Source organism: Paramisgurnus dabryanus, chromosome 16, assembly GCF_030506205.2.
Source record: "Paramisgurnus dabryanus chromosome 16, PD_genome_1.1, whole genome shotgun sequence".
Classification (NCBI taxonomy): Eukaryota; Metazoa; Chordata; class Actinopteri; order Cypriniformes; family Cobitidae; genus Paramisgurnus; species Paramisgurnus dabryanus.
Window position 1 is genome coordinate 9,337,436 of NC_133352.1, and position 18,778 is coordinate 9,356,213.

General features: G+C 40.5%; 1 protein-coding gene across 1 annotated transcript in view; it reads right to left on the reverse strand.

Annotated features, from left to right (window-relative positions):
• Positions 1–258: 258 nt before the first annotated feature.
• Positions 259–18,778, reverse strand: part of jakmip1 (janus kinase and microtubule interacting protein 1) — a 63,024-nt gene continuing 44,504 nt past the window's right edge. The window contains exons 12-21 of the mRNA XM_065268033.2: positions 16,735–16,797; positions 16,551–16,649; positions 8,490–8,585; positions 8,010–8,063; positions 7,860–7,925; positions 6,718–6,786; positions 6,488–6,565; positions 4,689–4,892; positions 1,163–1,228; positions 259–602 (exon numbers count right to left, since the gene is read on the reverse strand). Coding sequence (XP_065124105.1) covers positions 552–602; positions 1,163–1,228; positions 4,689–4,892; positions 6,488–6,565; positions 6,718–6,786; positions 7,860–7,925; positions 8,010–8,063; positions 8,490–8,585; positions 16,551–16,649; positions 16,735–16,797 — 846 coding nt within the window. The 3' untranslated portion in view covers positions 259–551. The remainder of the gene's footprint in view (positions 603–1,162; positions 1,229–4,688; positions 4,893–6,487; positions 6,566–6,717; positions 6,787–7,859; positions 7,926–8,009; positions 8,064–8,489; positions 8,586–16,550; positions 16,650–16,734; positions 16,798–18,778) is intronic.

Consider the following 18,778-nt stretch of genomic DNA (forward strand, 5'->3'; position numbering starts at 1 on the left):
CACATGCTTGCAGAGAATGCTTTACCAAATCTTAGGTACTGGGTTGATCTTTTACACATTTTCAATATATGTCCCCCTCAAATGAGTCAATGTAGGACAATGAGATGAGCTCTGATCAGGCATAAGAGAGTGTGTCCAGTCGTTGACTGTTCTTTACTCTTTATTCTTTCATTAGATAAATATCAAAAACCTGTATCTGGGTTGCAGGCCGTTCAAAATTACATTTTGAATTTTTGAAAATAAAGTCCAAATCCCATGTGAAGAAAATACAACTTTATTTATTGAAACTAAAAGCAGTTCGACAAGTGTGAGGCGTTTTAAATATTCATCATAACAAATATTTAGACATACATGTATTTTATATTATTTAACACAATCTTCAAGTTGACCATAAAATTAAGCAGCTTCAACCGGACCTTTTGGGATACAAACGTTTCTCTTTGGAAACGGGTCATAAAATTTGTAAAAAACATTTTAGACGACAAACTGGGGAATGTTTGTTAAAAGAGTGAGACATTAAGAGTGAATATAGTGTGTGTTTGTGTGATGATTTAAGGCCAAAGAATAAAAGCTAGGGAGAAAAACAGGAAAAGAAATAAAAACTACAAATGATAATAAACACAAAGAGAGAAGAAAGGAGAAGAATCAGTCTTAGAGTCATACATGAATAATTCAGATCCCTCCAACCCAAATGTACCCAACTACTCAAAACATTTCATACACGATTTCTATCCAGATAAGTGGCGGTCTGTGAATTCAAAATATTTGTTAGTGCGCCATGTGAACCATGTGCATCATGTGCCATGTCAAAATACGTGCCTGCTAGACGCGTCAAAAGGGTTTAAATATGATAAAAGGGACGCTCACGTTCACAATATACTCGCAAGACACTAACTTAACACTAAACTCTGATTACAAATGAGATTATCTGCAAATGTGTGTTTCTCTTTTATCATAAACCCCTTCTAAGGGCACTTATTTTGACATGACACGTGATGCACATGACGCGCTGAACACACATGGCACACACATGACGGAATAAATACATGTTGTGACGAGCTTTGCATTGTGAGCCCTCGAAAAAAGAAGTCACCGGCCGCCACTGATCCAGAACACAACTGAATGTTTGATAAACATGACATAGGGACACATCCATACACACCTTCTCTTCAATCTCTTTGATTTGTCGTCTTTGCATGTCAATCTTGGCCTCAAGCTCTCTGATTCTCTGTAAGTCAAAATAGAGAGAACTATGAGAAACATTTTTGGGTCTACATTTACATTACACTTATCCATTTGGCAGACGCTTTTATCCAAAGCATTACAAAGTATACATTTTATCATTATGTGTGTTCCTGGGATCAAACCCACAAACTTTTGCATTGCTAACACAAGTTATGACAACTCATTCCTAGTCAAAACTATAAACAGTACAGAGTTGAATTGACTTTTAAAAGTTGATTAAACGAAAGGCTGTTTTGGGGGGGGGGGTTGCATTTAATTGTTTCCACTGATTTTCTTATATGGGTTTATGAGAGCACAAAAAGATGTATAAGGAACGTTAAACATCAAAGAGATATTAAAAAGGGCTTTGGAAAACCCCTGAACAATCATGATGTAATTCCCACACTTCTTGTGACACAATGTTCACAATATTTCTAAGTCATTTCTAAGTCTCAGATAAAACCCTCTGCTAAATGAAGAAATGTAAATGTAAGATAAAGCAGGCAATAATAATACATTATAGATAGGAACTTCTTCAATACTGTTTAAAACCTCAAGAAGCTGCTTGATAAATGATGATTAAAATTATAAAAATGTATTAGTGTTATTAAACTTTTTGAATGGTACCGTATTTAAAATAGCCGGAGTATCAGGTTGAAATTTTAGAGATGGTAATACTGTGGTATTTGATATATAATTTAGCTATATACCAAGGTATGCAGTGGTGGCCGGTGACTTCTTTTTCGAGGGCACACGATGCAAAGCTCATCACAACATTTATTTAGCTCGTCATGTGTATGCCTCGTCATTTTAAAATATGTGTTTGGCACGTCATGTGAACCATGTGCATCACGTGTTTTGTCAAAATAAGTGCCTGCTGCAGACGCGTCTAAAGGGTTTATAATAAAAATTACCCTTGGGTTTGCCAGATCCTCACTTAGTCTCATGTGTAATCACAGTTTAGTGTTAAATAAGGCTGCGTTTACATTTTGCATTAACATGCGATCTCGGTGATCCGTTCACGCAGATCCGATCATCCGTATATCAGGACACGGCGCGTTTACATTTGTCACATAAATGTGGCTTCTGTATCTGGATGTGTGATCGGATCCCGTGCGGGGAGACGCGCGCTGGGTGGATAGCTGTCAATCAAAATGGGTACAGCTGTCTTTAGCCACATGATTTAGGGTTTTCGCGCTAACCGCAATCCCGTATTGTACAGTGCTACTGAACAGCAGAGAATAACTAGCAACCCCAACAACCGTGATGTCCACATTTTAAGCGTTATATTTTTTTAGCTTTAAAAGCCTTATCTTTAAAAGCCTTATAGCGTCCGCACCGCGGATGAATGTCCTGTTTAACTTTACGTGAACTTGACTTTCACCCGCATGCTTTAAATCAACAACAAAATCCGTGTGAAACATGACCGACTCCACTGTTTTATTCTGCCCTAATAACGGGCTTTTGCCTCTGCCTAAACTTATATGTATATTTATATTTTAACCAAACTATTGTTAGTTATGTTTCCTGGTAATTTTAATATGATTTAATTAAAAGAGCTAACAATTTCCTAAATTTCCTGTTCATAGTGCGTAAGAAGTAATGTAATTTACAAACACATATAAGTAACCTTGCATAAAACCAACACTGAATAAATGTATTTGGCTAATGTTATTATGGTTTGTACGTGTTTTAAAGTAACTTAAAATGTGTTAAATGAGACAGAAACAGCCGATTGACCAGAAACAAGCGCAACATTCACGTTGATATGTCGCCATGGAAACTCAAACATTATAACGATCCTGAATTCTGCTATTAAATATTAAATCTCTCTATGAATAGGAACATATAACATATGCCTGAATAACTTAAATACAGTCAGCAGTGTTAAAATGCTTTTGAATATCGATTTATTAAGATACTTTTAAGCGTAGCTTTCATTGCTCCACAAATATGAATGTATGCGTCTCTCACCTGCGCTCCATGACCTAACATCCTTTATTTTTGACAGTTGTCAGTGAGAGGAGATGATAGTGGGCGGGGTTTTTTGTGACGTTGACCTGTAAATGCAGATACGATGGCTGGATTGCGTTTACATTACACTGAGATCCGATCACAAAGCGTCCTCGACTACCTCTGCATCAGGACACACAGATCGGATAACATTCCGATCACAGACGCGTTTACACTTGTCTTTTCAATGTGTATGTGGACAACATCCGGATACAGGTCGCATGTTAATGCCAAGTGTAAACGCAGCCTAAGTGTCTTGTGACTATTTTGTGAATGTAAGCACCTCTTTAATCATAAACCCTTTGCAGCAGGCACATATTTTGACAAGACTCATGGTGCACATGGTTCACATGACACAACAAACACACATTTTGAAATGATGAGCAACACACGACCTTCTGAACACATATTTTGAATTTGTGATCCTCGACAGAGAAACACCGGCCGCCACTGATGAACTGATGGTACAAATGAATGATCATGTATGACCCTGGACCAGTCATAAGGATCTATTTTTTTTTAACATCATCTGATGTTAGGATAATATTTAATATTTGGCCAAGATACTGAAAATCTGGAATCTGAGGGTGCAAAATCTGATTATTGAGAAAATCACCTTTAAAGTTGTCCAAATGAAGCCCTTAACAACACATATAACTAATGATACACACTCTAAAAAAACAAACGGTGCTATATAGCACCAAAACTGTTGATTTGAATCGTAACCATAGAAGAACCGTTTTTAGTGCCATATAGCACTGGTGAAGAACCGGTGAAGCACCTGTGTAGAACCATATAGGGGCCATATAGCACCACATTTGGTTCTACATAGCACTATATGGTTCTACACAGGTGCTTCACCGGTGCTTCACCAGTGCTATATGGCACTAAAAACGGTTCTTCTATGATTACGAGCAAAGAACCACTTTTGGTGCTATATAGCACCGTTTGTTTTTAGAGTGCATAATTTTTTAATATATTTGCTGTAGGAAATTTACTAAATATCTTAATAAAACATCATTTTGAACCATACAATGTATTGCTACAAATAAAGAGTTTGGTTCCAAACGTTTTCTAAATTTTTTTTAAATCTTGTTTTTTGATTGTGCATTTGATTGTGCAAGGTTTGTTTTGATTTTAAGTCTTCATAACTAAAATACAGCTAAGTAGCACAATAAAACACAACAAAACGGAGATTTGGTTTTGGAACCAAACTCTTCAAATATGTGGTAAACTATTCAAACCTGTGGTACTTACAGTATGACTGGTTTTGTGGTCCAGGGTCACATATAATATACTAGTAAAAACTTACACTAAGGTTTCCTAATAAAAACGAGAAAGTCTTTTATGGAGCACCCTTAAAATGCCATAGTACATGACTACTTCAAAAATGACTTTTATAAGCACTCAATTTTATTAATGCATTTTCATCCAAGCACACATAGTCTGACCTGCTGTGCAGATTGAAGAAGCTCCATCCGCTGCTGTAAGACCAGTGTGTCTGCATGACGACCTTGTCGCAGGATTTGTCTACGCACTGTTTCCATTGACTCTGCCAGTTTTGCTCGCTGTCTGTCAGTCAAACTCTCCCCCAGACAACTGTCTGGATCCTGCTGTAGAGAAGCGTATAATGTAGCCTCCAGCTCCTGAACCCTCTGATAACCACAAACAAACACAACAGGAGGAAAGAAACACCATATAAAGTCATTATTCTATGATTCCTACATAACATATGTGAAAATATAACCTTGATGTCTTTAATACTGACTAAGGTCATGTCAAAGATTTAAATCAAAGTGAAATCAAGGAATAAAATCAAACTGATGCTCCTAATCTCATGAGACTTTAGTGTTGATTTTAAAGACATGGTCACATATAATAAAACTACCACAATACGTTTTTAGATTTTTACACATTTGATTTGTATTTCATATTTACTAAAAACCCAAATGATCTTTGATTTATGTCATTTGCAATGCATCATGTGAGTGGGAAATCACTGCTGGACTTTTTGCCACAAATTCTTTAATGGGCAATGTAGTTCTTTACCAAGGAATACGGAAGCACATACGATCTCAGAAAAAAAGGTATAAAAGTTGTCACTGGGATGAAAACTTTTAAAAAGGTCCTAATTTTGCGGTACTAGTATGCCCCTCTAGGGTGCCAGTGTGTACCAATGTGGTTCCAATATGCACCTTTTAGGTACAAAAGTGTACGTTTTGAAAAGGTCCCACCTCATTGACAACTTTTCGACCTTTTTTTCTGAAAGTGTACAATGCCATTATCTAACAACGTCTGAGCTCAAAGTAGGCCTGTCTTAAGAAGTTTATGTTATTGCTTAAAATTTCTCTATGGAGAACAGGAATTTGATTTTAAAAGCTCATATCATGAAAATCTGACTTTTTTATGTTTTAGTGCTATAATTGGGTCCCCAGTGCTTCTATCAACCTAAAACATATGGAAAAAAACAACCAAGTAACTTTGTTTTGGTAAACCATTCTCTGCAAGCATGTTAAAAAAGTGGTCATTAAGATTTTGTCAGTTTTTTGACATATAGTGAGTCTAATTATCATACGGTAATAGCGCCCCTTAATCTGCACTATCCAACCACGGCACTGCCACTAAGTGCAGAAAGAAATAGAGGAAAAAATTATAATAATAATTGACAGCACAATTGAGTGTTAATTTCAATAAACCACAATCATGGGGATCAGTGTTTGCATTAAATCAGCTCATTTGCATTGCGGGACACACACAAAAAAAAGCACATTTTTGATCACACCTACAAAGTGGAAATAATTCTATAATAAAATATCTATGTGGTATTTTATGCTAAAACTGCACATACGCATTCTGAGGACATCAAAGACTAATTTTACATCTTAAAAAAATCTCATAATATAACCCCTTTAACTTCTGGAACCAGACTGCTATGGTTACACTTGTTTTTGGGTCTTCTAATAGCCATTCTACTTACTATACAGTAAATAACTTTACAACTACATGTCTAACAACTCTCATTAGAGTATTAGTAGACTGTTAGGGGTTGGGTTAGGTAAGGGTTAGTAGAATAAGCTGACATTTAAAGATACTTATAGTCAGTGGACTGTCTGTTGGAGGATCATCACAATAAAGAGTTAGTAGATATAAAGCAGACAGTCTACTAATACTCTAATGACTGTTAATAGATAGATAAAGTAGACTAACAAAATAAAGTGTTACCCAGTACATTATAACCTCAAGGTCCTACCAGTTGGGCCTGATCAAGAGCTTGTTTCCTATAGTCCAGTTCTTCCTCCAGGAAACCCTTCTGTTTACTGAACAGCTCCTGTTGATGATAACATTATCGGAGGATTTACACACCATTTAACTCTAATGTAAACGTATCTCATTGTTCATTAAACTTCATTAGAGATGAGACAGAACAAATCATATGACACATTTATCATCTTATCTTATGGCATGAATGGATCTTCTCACCTTCTCATTCTCCAGGTCAATCATCTTCTGTGTGAGAGCGGCTTCAGTGCTGTCAATCTGCTTCAACCACTATACAGAGATGAAGGATAAACAAAAGACAACACTGTTCAGAGAACATGGGTAAATGAAGAAGAAAGAAAACATGTTTAAACTTGTATGCATGCTTTTAACAGACACTTGTATTTTACAATGTATTGCAGAAATGGGTCTGATTCGGAGGGAAGTATGCAAACTGATTAAATATAGCCTAAAAGGGATAGTTCACAGAAAAATTCAAATTCTGTCACTTATTAGCCCTGAAGTTGTTCCAAACTTGTATAAATGTCTTTGTTCTGGAGAATACAAAAGGAAGATATTCTGAAGAATGTAACCAAGCAGATCTGGGGCACCATTGACTTCCATATGTTATAGTGTAAGAAGTTTTTTGTTGTTGTTTTGTTCCTGTGATCTCTTTTAGGTGACAGGTCGGGAGGAGAAAATAAAAGTGTTCCTGAGACATGCGTGGGGGGCGATGTGGGGAAGCGACATCATCTCCTGCTGCATGCTTGTGATCTCGCTCCGCTTTTGGATCTGTTCTCTGAAATGAACTTACTGATGTGCTAAATTTAATTGTAATCCCTTAGAATTATAAAATTAAACTAGTCTTTATTGTACGTTCTTGGTTCGTTCTCCATCTTTTTTGTTGCAGCTTTGAGCCGACCTTAACACATAGGGCACTCTCGGAAAGAAGGTACGAAAGTTGTCCCTGGGGTGGTATGTTTCAACAAGTATAATTGTATACCTAATAGGTGCTAATGTTACATCAAAGGTACACATTGGTACCCAAGAGGTACATGCTGGTAACTCAAAAGTGCATATCTATACCAGGAGCTTTTTAAAAGGTACCATCCCAGTGACAACATCTGTACCTTTTTCTGAGAATGTAGGTTAAAACAATATTATGGAAGTGAATGGTGCCCCAGATCTCATTTTTCAAAATATCTTAATTTGTGTTCAGCAGAACAAAGAAATGTATACAAGTTTTTAACAACTTGAGGGGAGTAAATTATTATTTTTTCGGTAAACTATCTCTTTAAGATGCTTTGGATAAAGGTGTCAAGTGAACAAGATACGATTAATAAATGAGCGATGTTCAGCAATACCTTTTCACATAAAGACAACACGGTGCCAGCTTGAATTACTGTGACCTGCTCCTCATTCCTCAAGTTCTGCGAGGTGAGATGTTCATTTGTGAGATATGTGAATACATGCACTCAGTATAATGGTAGACATACAGTACACACATTTCTTACCCCATTATCCCCAAGAATGTCAAGCTTTTTCATGAGGTCAGGAATGATGACGTCCTAAATCAAACATACATACCATGAACAATATACAGAATATATAAAGAAGAAGCTGAGATTTTTCATATTAATATCCTTGTGACAATATTGTAATATAGTCAACTGGCATTAATTAAAATAACTAATTAGTTTAATAGTATTTAAAAATATTTACATTTGTGGTTTATGGGGACATTCCATAGATGCAATGTACAAACTACACTTCGCCCATCCCCTAACCCAACCCTCACAGAAAATGTTTGCCATTTATTAATTAGATAAAAATTACCTATTAGTATGTTTTTTAAGCCATTTGGTTTATGAGGACACAAGGAAGGTCTTCGTAAATCATGTTTACAGGGTAACAAGCATGTCATTATACTGAACACATTTGTATAATCCTCATAAACCACATATACCAAAACACACACACACACATTTTTGTACCTTGACACCCTCTTGTTGGCAGTGTAACTGTAGGCTACTATTGCTTTCGCAGGCAGAGATTTGCAGGTTAAAGGCAGGAGAACGGCGTTCCCTCTCCTATTAATTGAAAAACACTTGGTCATAAAATATACATAAAAATCATTGTTTGGGACCATAATATTATCTATAAAGAAATGGAAATGGACAAGACATTCTCACACATTCACCTTTTGAGTTCACTGGAAGAAAGTCATGCAGGTTTGAAACATAAGGGTGTGTGTTGGATTACAAAATGCAGGATATCTAAATAAAAATGACTGAGTAGAAATGATCAGAATAACATGAGGACACAGAATCATTTTAAATCACACTAAATATGTAAGAAATTACATAACTTATATATATATGTATATATGAACATACATGTGTGCAACAGGAAATGAATAATTAAAAAATAAACAAGTGATGCTTAACCGTGTAGAAGACTAATCTTGGTCTCTTTTTTAAATAAGACACATCATTTTTCACTGAAGTTTTTGGTGTTGTTAAAATTAATATATTATAAAATATACAGTAATAGCAGTTTAATTTTACATTAATAAATAAATAATACTACAAAGTATATATTTTATTTTATAAATCTATAAAACTTTAAATATTTCACAACAAAAATGCTTAAATTAAAGCCATAAGTCTCATCCAATTTTGATCCAAATTTCTGTGAATTCTTGTGACACTTTTAGTAGATTTACCAACAATGGCCACTAGGTGTCATTGGTTTGTTGCATACTCTTTTCACAGTATGATAAATCATTTTTAGGGCAAAAATGCTTCCAACCATATATAATTTGTCAAGATTTTTGAAGATTAATAATAGAATATTAGTGTTATGAATTTATAATAATTAATACGCAGTTTAAGGGGTCAGTGACATTTAAAATTACAGAAACATTTACACTTAAATTGACAGTCACTACATCATTTCTATCACCAAATGGATTTGAAATAAAAAAAACTACACTCTTAGACCTTTCCAGTCGTATACAGTTTGTCACTGTTATTTTTTTAAGTTTTAGAATAGGCTATTATTGGTTTAACAGTGATATAAATAATTTGGGCCCACCGTGACAATTAAGGGGTTTAAATGTATAACCTCTTAAAACATAACACTGCAAAAAACGACTTAGTAGTTTTCTCTTGTTTTCAGTACAAATATCTGACAATTCTTAAATTAAGATGACTTTTCTTGATGAGAAAAATGACCTAAGAAAATAAGTCTAGTTCCCTTTCAGTCGGTCACTACGACGTCACGTCGTGACCGACGAATTGGGAACTCGCTTAGAGAGACCAATCTGCTTCGTATACTACTAAAACGCCAATGAACTTGGCATTGAGATATTTGCATAATGCTGGCGCCGCCCCGCCAGGTGCCTTTATAAGCAGCAGGTGCAAATAGGGAAATTAGCTTTTTCGCTTCGAAAGCCGGCTTTATCTGCTACTGAGAAGCTACTTTACTCTGTTGGGATTTGATTGCTGAAGTTGGTTGAACTAGCAGTATCACAGCGGACGCTTCGCTTATTCCACGGCTCTACATCTGTTTATTGTTTTGAGTTTAGTGTGTGCGTTGCCTCTCCCTGTGCGCTCATCAACTAAGCATCTGAGTGAATTTCCCTAAAAGAGTGATACGAGAGAGCTTTGTGCCTTGTTAAAGGCAGCCACTCTCTCGTATATGCGGAGATCAGCGTCCTTTTCAGGATAGCTTTTCGCCCGTGCGATCTTGGATGCGAGAAGTATAAGGGTTCCAGTGACGGTCACGAGCGCTGTCTTCGTGCTCAGGCATCGAGCACTCCGGGGCTGCGTTCGTGGAGAGTTTCTGTTCTCTCTGTGAGAGCATAACCATTGGACCTCCTTCTGGTCCCGTCACTTCTGCAGCATCAGAGGGGTGTCCATTTTTCCTCCGAGGCAGAGTCGTTCCGGAGATGGCGGCCGTGCCCGCTCGAGCGGCGGAGACGGTAGAGTTGGAAAGGTTAACCCCTCTCCGCCCGAACCGTCCCGCCCACATGATTGGTACTTCGGAGCTGCTCGGGCCTCTCGGTCCTCTCCTCCTGTGCCTTTCTTTCCCGACGGCACGAAGAGCTGACGTGATTTGCGGCCGTCCGGCCGTTCAGCTTTCACCCCTCACCTCCCTCGCCAACGGAGCCGCAGAGGGCGGGGACCCCTTCAGTGGAGCGGGATGTGTTCCTGGAGGGACCACCCAACCCTTCCCTCCCGTGTTTGTAGACAGTCGTCCGGTTACGGACGCTGCCCATCAGGCATGCCGGAGAGGCGGCTTCGGCCCTGCACGCAATAACGTTGCTGCAGGCTCACCAAGGATTTAAGAGGGGGACCGCGACCTTCAGTCGTGCGATGTCCACCACAGTGGTTCAAGATCGCCACCTTTGGCTGTGTCTGGCTGACATGACGGACGCAGGCGAGAACAACTTCTTTAATGCTCCTGTCTCACAGACCGGCCTCTTCGGCGAGCCAGGGGAGTCGTACAGCTCCGCTGCGCAGACTGAGGCGATCTCCTAGGTCATGCCCCGGCGAAGGAAAGCTGCCCTTGGTCCACCACGCCGGCTCCTCAGTCTGCCTCTCGCCGTTGGCGTCCTGCGGCGACCACCTCCGTTCCCCTCCTCGGACCCCATCTCGGCAGCGCAGGGGAACCGGTCATCAGCAGCTCGCCCCGCCCGCTTAGCCGCTTCCCGTGAAATTCGGGAGTTTAAGTGGCCAGTGAAGGGCGACCCGGATTGGCAGAGGATCACTCTTCAGGAGATGGAGCTCCTTCCCCCGATAGAGGGTCGGGTGGAAAATCCTTGGTTTGCATATGTTCCACCGGCTGTTCGGCCGGTACCCACTTAACCACACATAAGAGTGCATTCCTCTTCCCTCTCTGGGTCTCCGGAGGATCGAGAGAGCCGTGAGCGGGTCCACACCAGCTCTCCTACCTCTCCGCTATCGCCAGCGGGTGACCTGAGGAGTCCGAGCTCTCCGCTGAGGAGACCGGACCACCAGCACCCTCATCGGAGTCTGCGCTCTCCGTAGAGGAGACCAGATGACCGTTACCCTCAGCGGGCTCAGGTCAGTGTCACACACACATACTGTAGATGTTTATGCTGTCACAGCAGACGCACCGGCAGTCCCACCTGTCTCGCTTCGCTGCCCCACCGCGGGTACTTCGGTAGTGTCGTTATTTCTCCTCGTACGGTGCCTGGGTGCTTCCCCAAAATTCGGGCTTTCGTTTCACTGTGGTGAAAGCGTCCGATGCACATGTACTGCGTGCAAAAGTCGATATCCTGTTGGCGAAGGATGTTCGAGCCGGTCCCTCTTACCGAGATGATGATGATGATAGGGTTTTTCCAGCCTTTATCTCATAGTACCCAAAATACGCGGCGGGTTACGATCGATTTGATTTACGCACCGGCTCTACGAAGGTGTTCTTTTTGGATGATAACGCCGAGGCTCGTATTTCAATATTCAGATCGGTTTGCAGCCTTAGACCTGTAAGACGTGTACTTTATGTGTCCATCTCCCCTCGCTTTAGACCGTTTTTTCGCTCTGCGTCGTGGGGTGGGCATATTAATACTGAGTACACCATTCGAGCTGTCTCTCTCTCTCTCCGTGTCTCCGTGTGCTAGTCACGGCATTAAAATATCAGAGAGAGAGCGTTGTTCGCATTCTGCTTTTATGTACGTCGACTTATAATAGCCCGTTCTTAGCAGACGTGCGCGAACACAGAGAGTTAATGCTTCGGCATCTCGCTCGTTTAAGTCTTCAGGTCGACTGGGAAAGAGCAACTTTGCCCCGTGCAGAGGATCCTTTTTCTCAGTATGGAAATAAGACTCGATCGACTAATTGGCGTGTTTTATAAGAGCGCGCAACCTAGTCAGTTCTGACTTGCCTCGGTTTAATTCGAGGGAAGTACGCGGTCCCTCTGAAACATTTTCAGAAGCTCCTGGACATATGACAGCATGCTGCGGCTGTGACATCCGCCCGAGCTGCTTCATATGAGACCGCTTCAGCGTTGGCTTACGATCGAGTCTCGAGGAGAGCGTGGCACACCGACATACACCGTGTAAACATTACACCTGCGTGTCATCTCAATTTTTCCCCGTGGTAGACCCGGCATTTCCGATAGAAGATGTGCCCCTGAGGGGTCTCCTGGCATTCTGTATATTGCAATGCCCTCAGCACGGGATGATCAGCCACGTATGACGGGCTTGCAGTCTCAGGGGTGTGCATAGCACCCCAACTGCCGCGAGCGGTGCGCTGTATATCTGGGACTTGTACGCTCCGCTATGGAGATGCGAGGGAAGGATGTATTAGCCGACACCAATAACATTGCGACTGTTGCGTTATTTACCGTTAAGGCGGTTTTGCGCTCTCGTCACCTGTCGCATCTCGCTCGTCATCTCCTCCTTTGGAGTCAGAAGCATCTGAGGTCCCTTCGTGCCATTTACATCCCGGGTTCGCTCAATACAGCGGCAGACGCGCTTCCCGAGCTGCGCCCCCGGCGAATGGCGACTCCACCTCCAGACGGTCCAGCTAATTTGGAAGAAGTTCGGTTGTGCGTAGATAGATCTGTTTGCGTCGCCGGACGATACCCACTGTCGCCTATTTTATTCACTAACCGAGGGCAGCCTCGGCGTGGATGCGTTGGCACACAGCTGGCCGCGGGGGGTGCGTAAATACGCATTCCTTCCAGTGAGCTTTATTGCGCAGACACTGTGCAAAGTCAGGCAGGACGAGGAGAGCCTTTTATTAGTCGCCCCGTACTGGACTACCAGGAATTGGTTTTCAGAGTTAATGCTCCTCGCGACAGCCCCTCCCTGATGATTTCCCCTGAGGAAAGACTTTCTTTCTCAAGGAAGGGGCACATTATGGCACCCGCGCCCCGACCTGTGGGATTTCCATGTATGGTCGTTGAGCGCGCGCAAGGTTTAGGTGATTTATCGCAAGCGGTATCTAACACCATCAACGCGGTTCGAGCACCGTCCACAAGACGGGCTTACGCGCTTAAAGAAACCTTTTTCGTCACCCGGTGCTCTTCGCAACGCGAGGACCCCAGAGAATGCCCATTAACATTGTGCTTTTATATCTTTAACATAGGTTAGATGGTAGGCTGTCCCTCCGCCATTAAAGTTGATATCGCCGCTATTTCTGCTCATCACTCTCTTATCAACGGCAGATCAGTTGGCCAGCATGATTTAATTATTACATTTTAAGAGGCGCTCGCAGGCTAAACCCCTCGCGCCCTCCCTCTTTCCTCCTGAGACCTGTCCATGGTGCTGAAGCCTTCAGGTCTCCCCTTTGAGCCTTTGCAGTCTACAAGTCTGATGTTTTTATCAATGAAAACTCTGACCCTGATAGCATTGGTCTCCATGAAGAGAGTAGGGGATTTACATGCATTCTCTGTTGACGATTCGTGCTTTTAGTTTGGTCCTGCTGTCTCACTGAGACCCAGACCAGGCTACGTGCCCAAAGTTCCCACCACTCCCTTCAGAGATAAGGTGGTGAGCTTGCAAGCGCTGCCCCCGGAGGACGCAGACCCAACCATGGCTTTGTTGTGCCCCGTACGCGCACTGCGACTCTACGTGGTTCGCACGCAAAGCCTCAGGACCTCAGACCAGCTCTTTGTTTGTTATGGTGGCCAGCAGAAAGGGAAAGCTGTCACTAAGCAGAGGATGTCTCATTGGATAGTTGATACTATCGCCCTGGCTTATAATCTTCAGGGTATTCCTTGCCCCTTTAATTTGAGAGCGCACTCCACACGGAGTGTTGCCTCATCTTGGGCTTTAGCTCGTGGTTCCTCGCTAACAGACATCTGCAAAGCTGCTGGTTGGGCGACACCTAATACGTTCATTAGATTTTACAGTGTTCGTATCGAGCCTGTATCCTCTCGTGTTCTTTCCTCACCAGGGGGAGCACGGAGAGCAGTCTCGCAGGTCGGCTTGCAGCCTCCAACTGATGCTTCATAACTGTGTCAGTATGGAAGGCCTTCAGAACAAAAATGCGTAATGGTTTGAATTGTTCTTTCTCCGCTGCCTTGGCAGCCTTTGTTGCGGAGCATTGGCTGTCAGCCTTCACTAGCTGTATCCTCGCGAACCTACGTGTTGGCTCGGGCTCCACATTGTGTCCCACCGGGTTCCTTTGTGAGTATTTTTCCGTGGGGTTAATCCTAGCAGCCCACGTTTCCCTTAGCAGAGCACTGCTTTGCTTACACAGCCACGGCTGTCTTTATTCCTCAACTACGGTTGACTTCGCCCACCATTAGCCCTTAAGACGGGCGGTGGCTTCCGCAGCGTTCCTATCCCGCTCAGGTAGGGCGCTTCCCAGTCGCTGGCACTTCTGTGGGGTTAAAGGAACATCTAGTGCCCGGCCTTCTGCCTTAAAACCTAATTCTCCTTCTCCTTAAGTGGAACCGGAGGGCTTTACGCAGACACTGGAAGAGGTCAGCCCCTAGTGGCGTTTTGGTAGGGATTCCCAATTCGTCGGTCACGACGTGACGTCGTAGTGACCGACTGAAAGGGAACGTCTCGGTTACGGATGTAACCCTCGTTCCCTGAAGGAGGGAACGGAGACGTCACGTCCCGTCGCCACAGGGCTGCTCCCTGCTGTTTATCGACCGGTCACTTTCTCCCGGCTTTCTCAGCGAAAAGAAGCTAATTTCCCTATTTGCACCTGCTGCTTATAAAGGCACCTGGCGGGGCGGCGCCAGCATTATGCAAATATCTCAATGCCAAGTTCATTGGCGTTTTAGTAGTATACGAAGCAGATTGGTCTCTCTAAGCGAGTTCCCAATTCGTCGGTCACGACGTGACGTCTCCGTTCCCTCCTTCAGGGAACGAGGGTTACATCCGTAACAGAGACGTTTTTAGACAAAACAAAAATATACAATTTAAGTGAATTTGTGCTTAAACAAACAAAAATATCTGCCAATGGGGTGTTTACACTTAATTTAAGAAAAATGTTCTCACCCCATTGGCAGATATTTTTGTTTGTTTTAAGCACACATTGTATATTTTTTGCCAAAAAATAGACTTATTTCCTTAGGTCATTTATCTCATAAAGAAAATACATCTTCACTGTAAAAAAAATTCGTAGAAATTGCAGCGTTCCTTGCAGCTGGTTGCCGATAACTTACCGTAGATTTAAATTTATGTTATTTAATGGCAAGAGTTTGTTCAAAGTTAAATAATTTTAAAATATTAACAAGTCTTTATCTGTACAGAATAAAACTACAATAACAGCCTCATGCAAAGCATTCTGGGAACCAGAAATCATCATCAACCTTTTTTGTGTTTTTTGCTTCAGATTTTGTTTCCCAGAATGCTTTGCTTGATGCTGTTATTTAAGTTTTACTCTGTAAAGACAAAGACTTGTAAATGTTTAATGTTCATTTAACTTTGAACAAAATGTTGCTAGTAAGTAACATAAATTTAAATCTACAGTAAGTTACTGGCAACCACTGTAATTTCTACAGAATTTTTTTACAGTAAGAATTTTTAGATATTTGTACGGAAAACAAGACAAAAATACTAAGTAAGAAAGTCATTTTTTGCAGTGTATGGTTTGTGTCATACCTATAATATCAAATTAGATCCTTAGTTTTGTGATTTAACAGTATGTATTATAAAACAAATAATAAATAAATACATTTCAATTATATGGCATAAATACATAATGGTAATGTATGGAAAAGTATTTTCCATAGTACATGCTGATAAGGATGTACAAAAAAATGAATCAGTGATGAAGAACATTAAAAAAACACATATTTCACACACAAATCAAATACAACATGCAGGAGGTGGAGTCAAAAAAAAAGATTGGTGAGGAGTTTAATTCAAATAAATTTTATTCAATCTAAACTTAAATTTAACAAAACAACAGTGATATAAATATACATTATTTAAAATAAAATACATTTAAAATGACACGTATGAAAACATGAACATATGAAGCTCATGTATGTAGCTGATATAGACATGAGCCGGGTTTGACCGCCCCTGTTTGATGCTGTGGGATCAATGCGGATTCTCTTACTTCCAGTTCTAGAATGCGAAATTCAAGTAGTTCGTTTTGATCCAGGGCGTCTCGAACATCCGAGCGTAATCTCATTTCACACTGCTCCAGTGATGCTATCTATAGTACACAGACAAACACACAACAGAAAAATGTTAAATGTTTGTGTGTATAACAGAAAACCAAAGGAGGACTGGGACAGTACCTTTTGTCTGAGCTCGTGGTTCACCCTCATGAGATTTTGTTTCTCCTCCACCCACTTAGAGTCCTGCGTCACACAAACCCAAACAAACACACACACACCACTACAAATTACACTACGAGGACTTACCTAACATTTATTTATTTAGTATGATCACACACGACACAAACAACTCTCATTCACTTTGTTTAAATGTGTGTATTCTCAAACACAAAACAATGCATTAACTGTAATACAAACTTAATAAACGTATCACACACACAAAGTAACAGAAGTTAAGGAAAAAGAAATTTTCGTAATAATATAGGAGATTTATTAGGCCACATGCAGGTCCATATTTTACAAAAAAACATCAACCAATGAGAGACAAGCAAAGAATAGACAGGAAACACGTGCAAAAGCAAAGTGACATGCAAAGTGAACTGACCAATCAACAATCCCACAAAGTATGTCTATGTATGAATATAACATCTAGGGTTGCCAACTATCCTGTATTAGCCGGGACGTCCCATATTTTAGGCTTGTTCGACTTCATGTGGTGCCACAAGAACCGAGAGGCAGATAACATTAAAATCCTGTGAGAGTGATTTGAGAAATCATACAGAGGAGACTGCTATCAAAATACTCTCGCTTTGATGTCATCCACCTCTCAGTTTCTGCAACAGCAGCAGTGAGGTTTTTTTACCCATAGTGCAGGAGTCACAAGTGTTTTGTTTTAAACAGATATTAAAAGTAATGGTTAAAGGATTGTGTTAAAAATACCTGCAATAATTTAACAAACTATTAATAAACCTACTGTATGTTGCCAAGCCATAAAAGTTATAAATAATATTTTATTAGGAGATCAGCTATAATTTTGACAAATGGCTTAAGTACACTGTATACACAAAACCATATCCGCACTGCTGCGGCAGGCCATCTTTTGTCTCGTATTACAGAGTGAGAAAGTTGGCAACCCTAATAACATCCCACAATGCAATGCACTTTACTTTATTTTAAATGATGAATGAACCATACACTCTCAGAAGAAGCTGTCACTGGGACGGTGTCTTTTATAAAAGTCCTAACATGTACTTCTTGGGTACAGATACACAGTGATGGAAGAAACAATGCTTTTCGAAGCTTTAGATCAATTGCTTTGCAAATCATTCATTGTTCCAAAGTGTTCGAAACACCATACACGGTGGCGACACCTGCTGGTCAAAATGTGTAAGCGCAACGAGATCTGGGCCAAAACATATTGAGACCTACAACAAACTATTGCAAATTATGTTTACAACAGTTTAATGCTTTCAATATAATTTACAAATCATTAAATGTAATTAAATATGAGTGTTTTTATGGTATGTCAGGTGATTACATATACCTTATAATTAGGACTGTCGCGATTATAAAAAATTTGGCTGACGGTTAATTGTCTAATAAATTGTGGCAGTTATGACGATTAATTGCCTGTTTAGGGCTCGTTAAATAATTTAATTTAAATCTTTTGCAAGGTTTACCTGGTAGTAAATTTGAATACACATAACAAATATTTAAAAGTAATTATTTAATGAATATATTTTTACAAAACTGAATTGTTTTTCATAAGAAATAAACCCAAGTGTCTGAAAAACAACTGAATATAAAAATGCTAATTAAAATAAACTGACTATATAGTAGCCAATACTATTAACGTCATAATATTACTGGACCACATGTCTGTAGTGGGTTCAAAAAAATGGATTCCTTACAGATCCTTATAGCATCCTTCACTTCCCTAAATTTGGAATTGCTGTTTTGGTAATGTATGTTTTACCTGGCAGTTTATACTACTTGATGTTTTGCCGCATTTATTTAAATGCTGTTTTTTCCACTGTACTAAATGGCTTTGCAATGTATCGCTTTACACTGTCAGTTAAGGAGCACCATCAGATACTGCCTGTTTTATACAGGCGCTGCAGCTCCCCCTTGTGTTTTTTAGAGAGATGTGCAATCATTGCGGTGATCTAAAATCGTCACGATGAGGTCAAACAATCGCGATGAGACAATTAATTAATCATTGTAA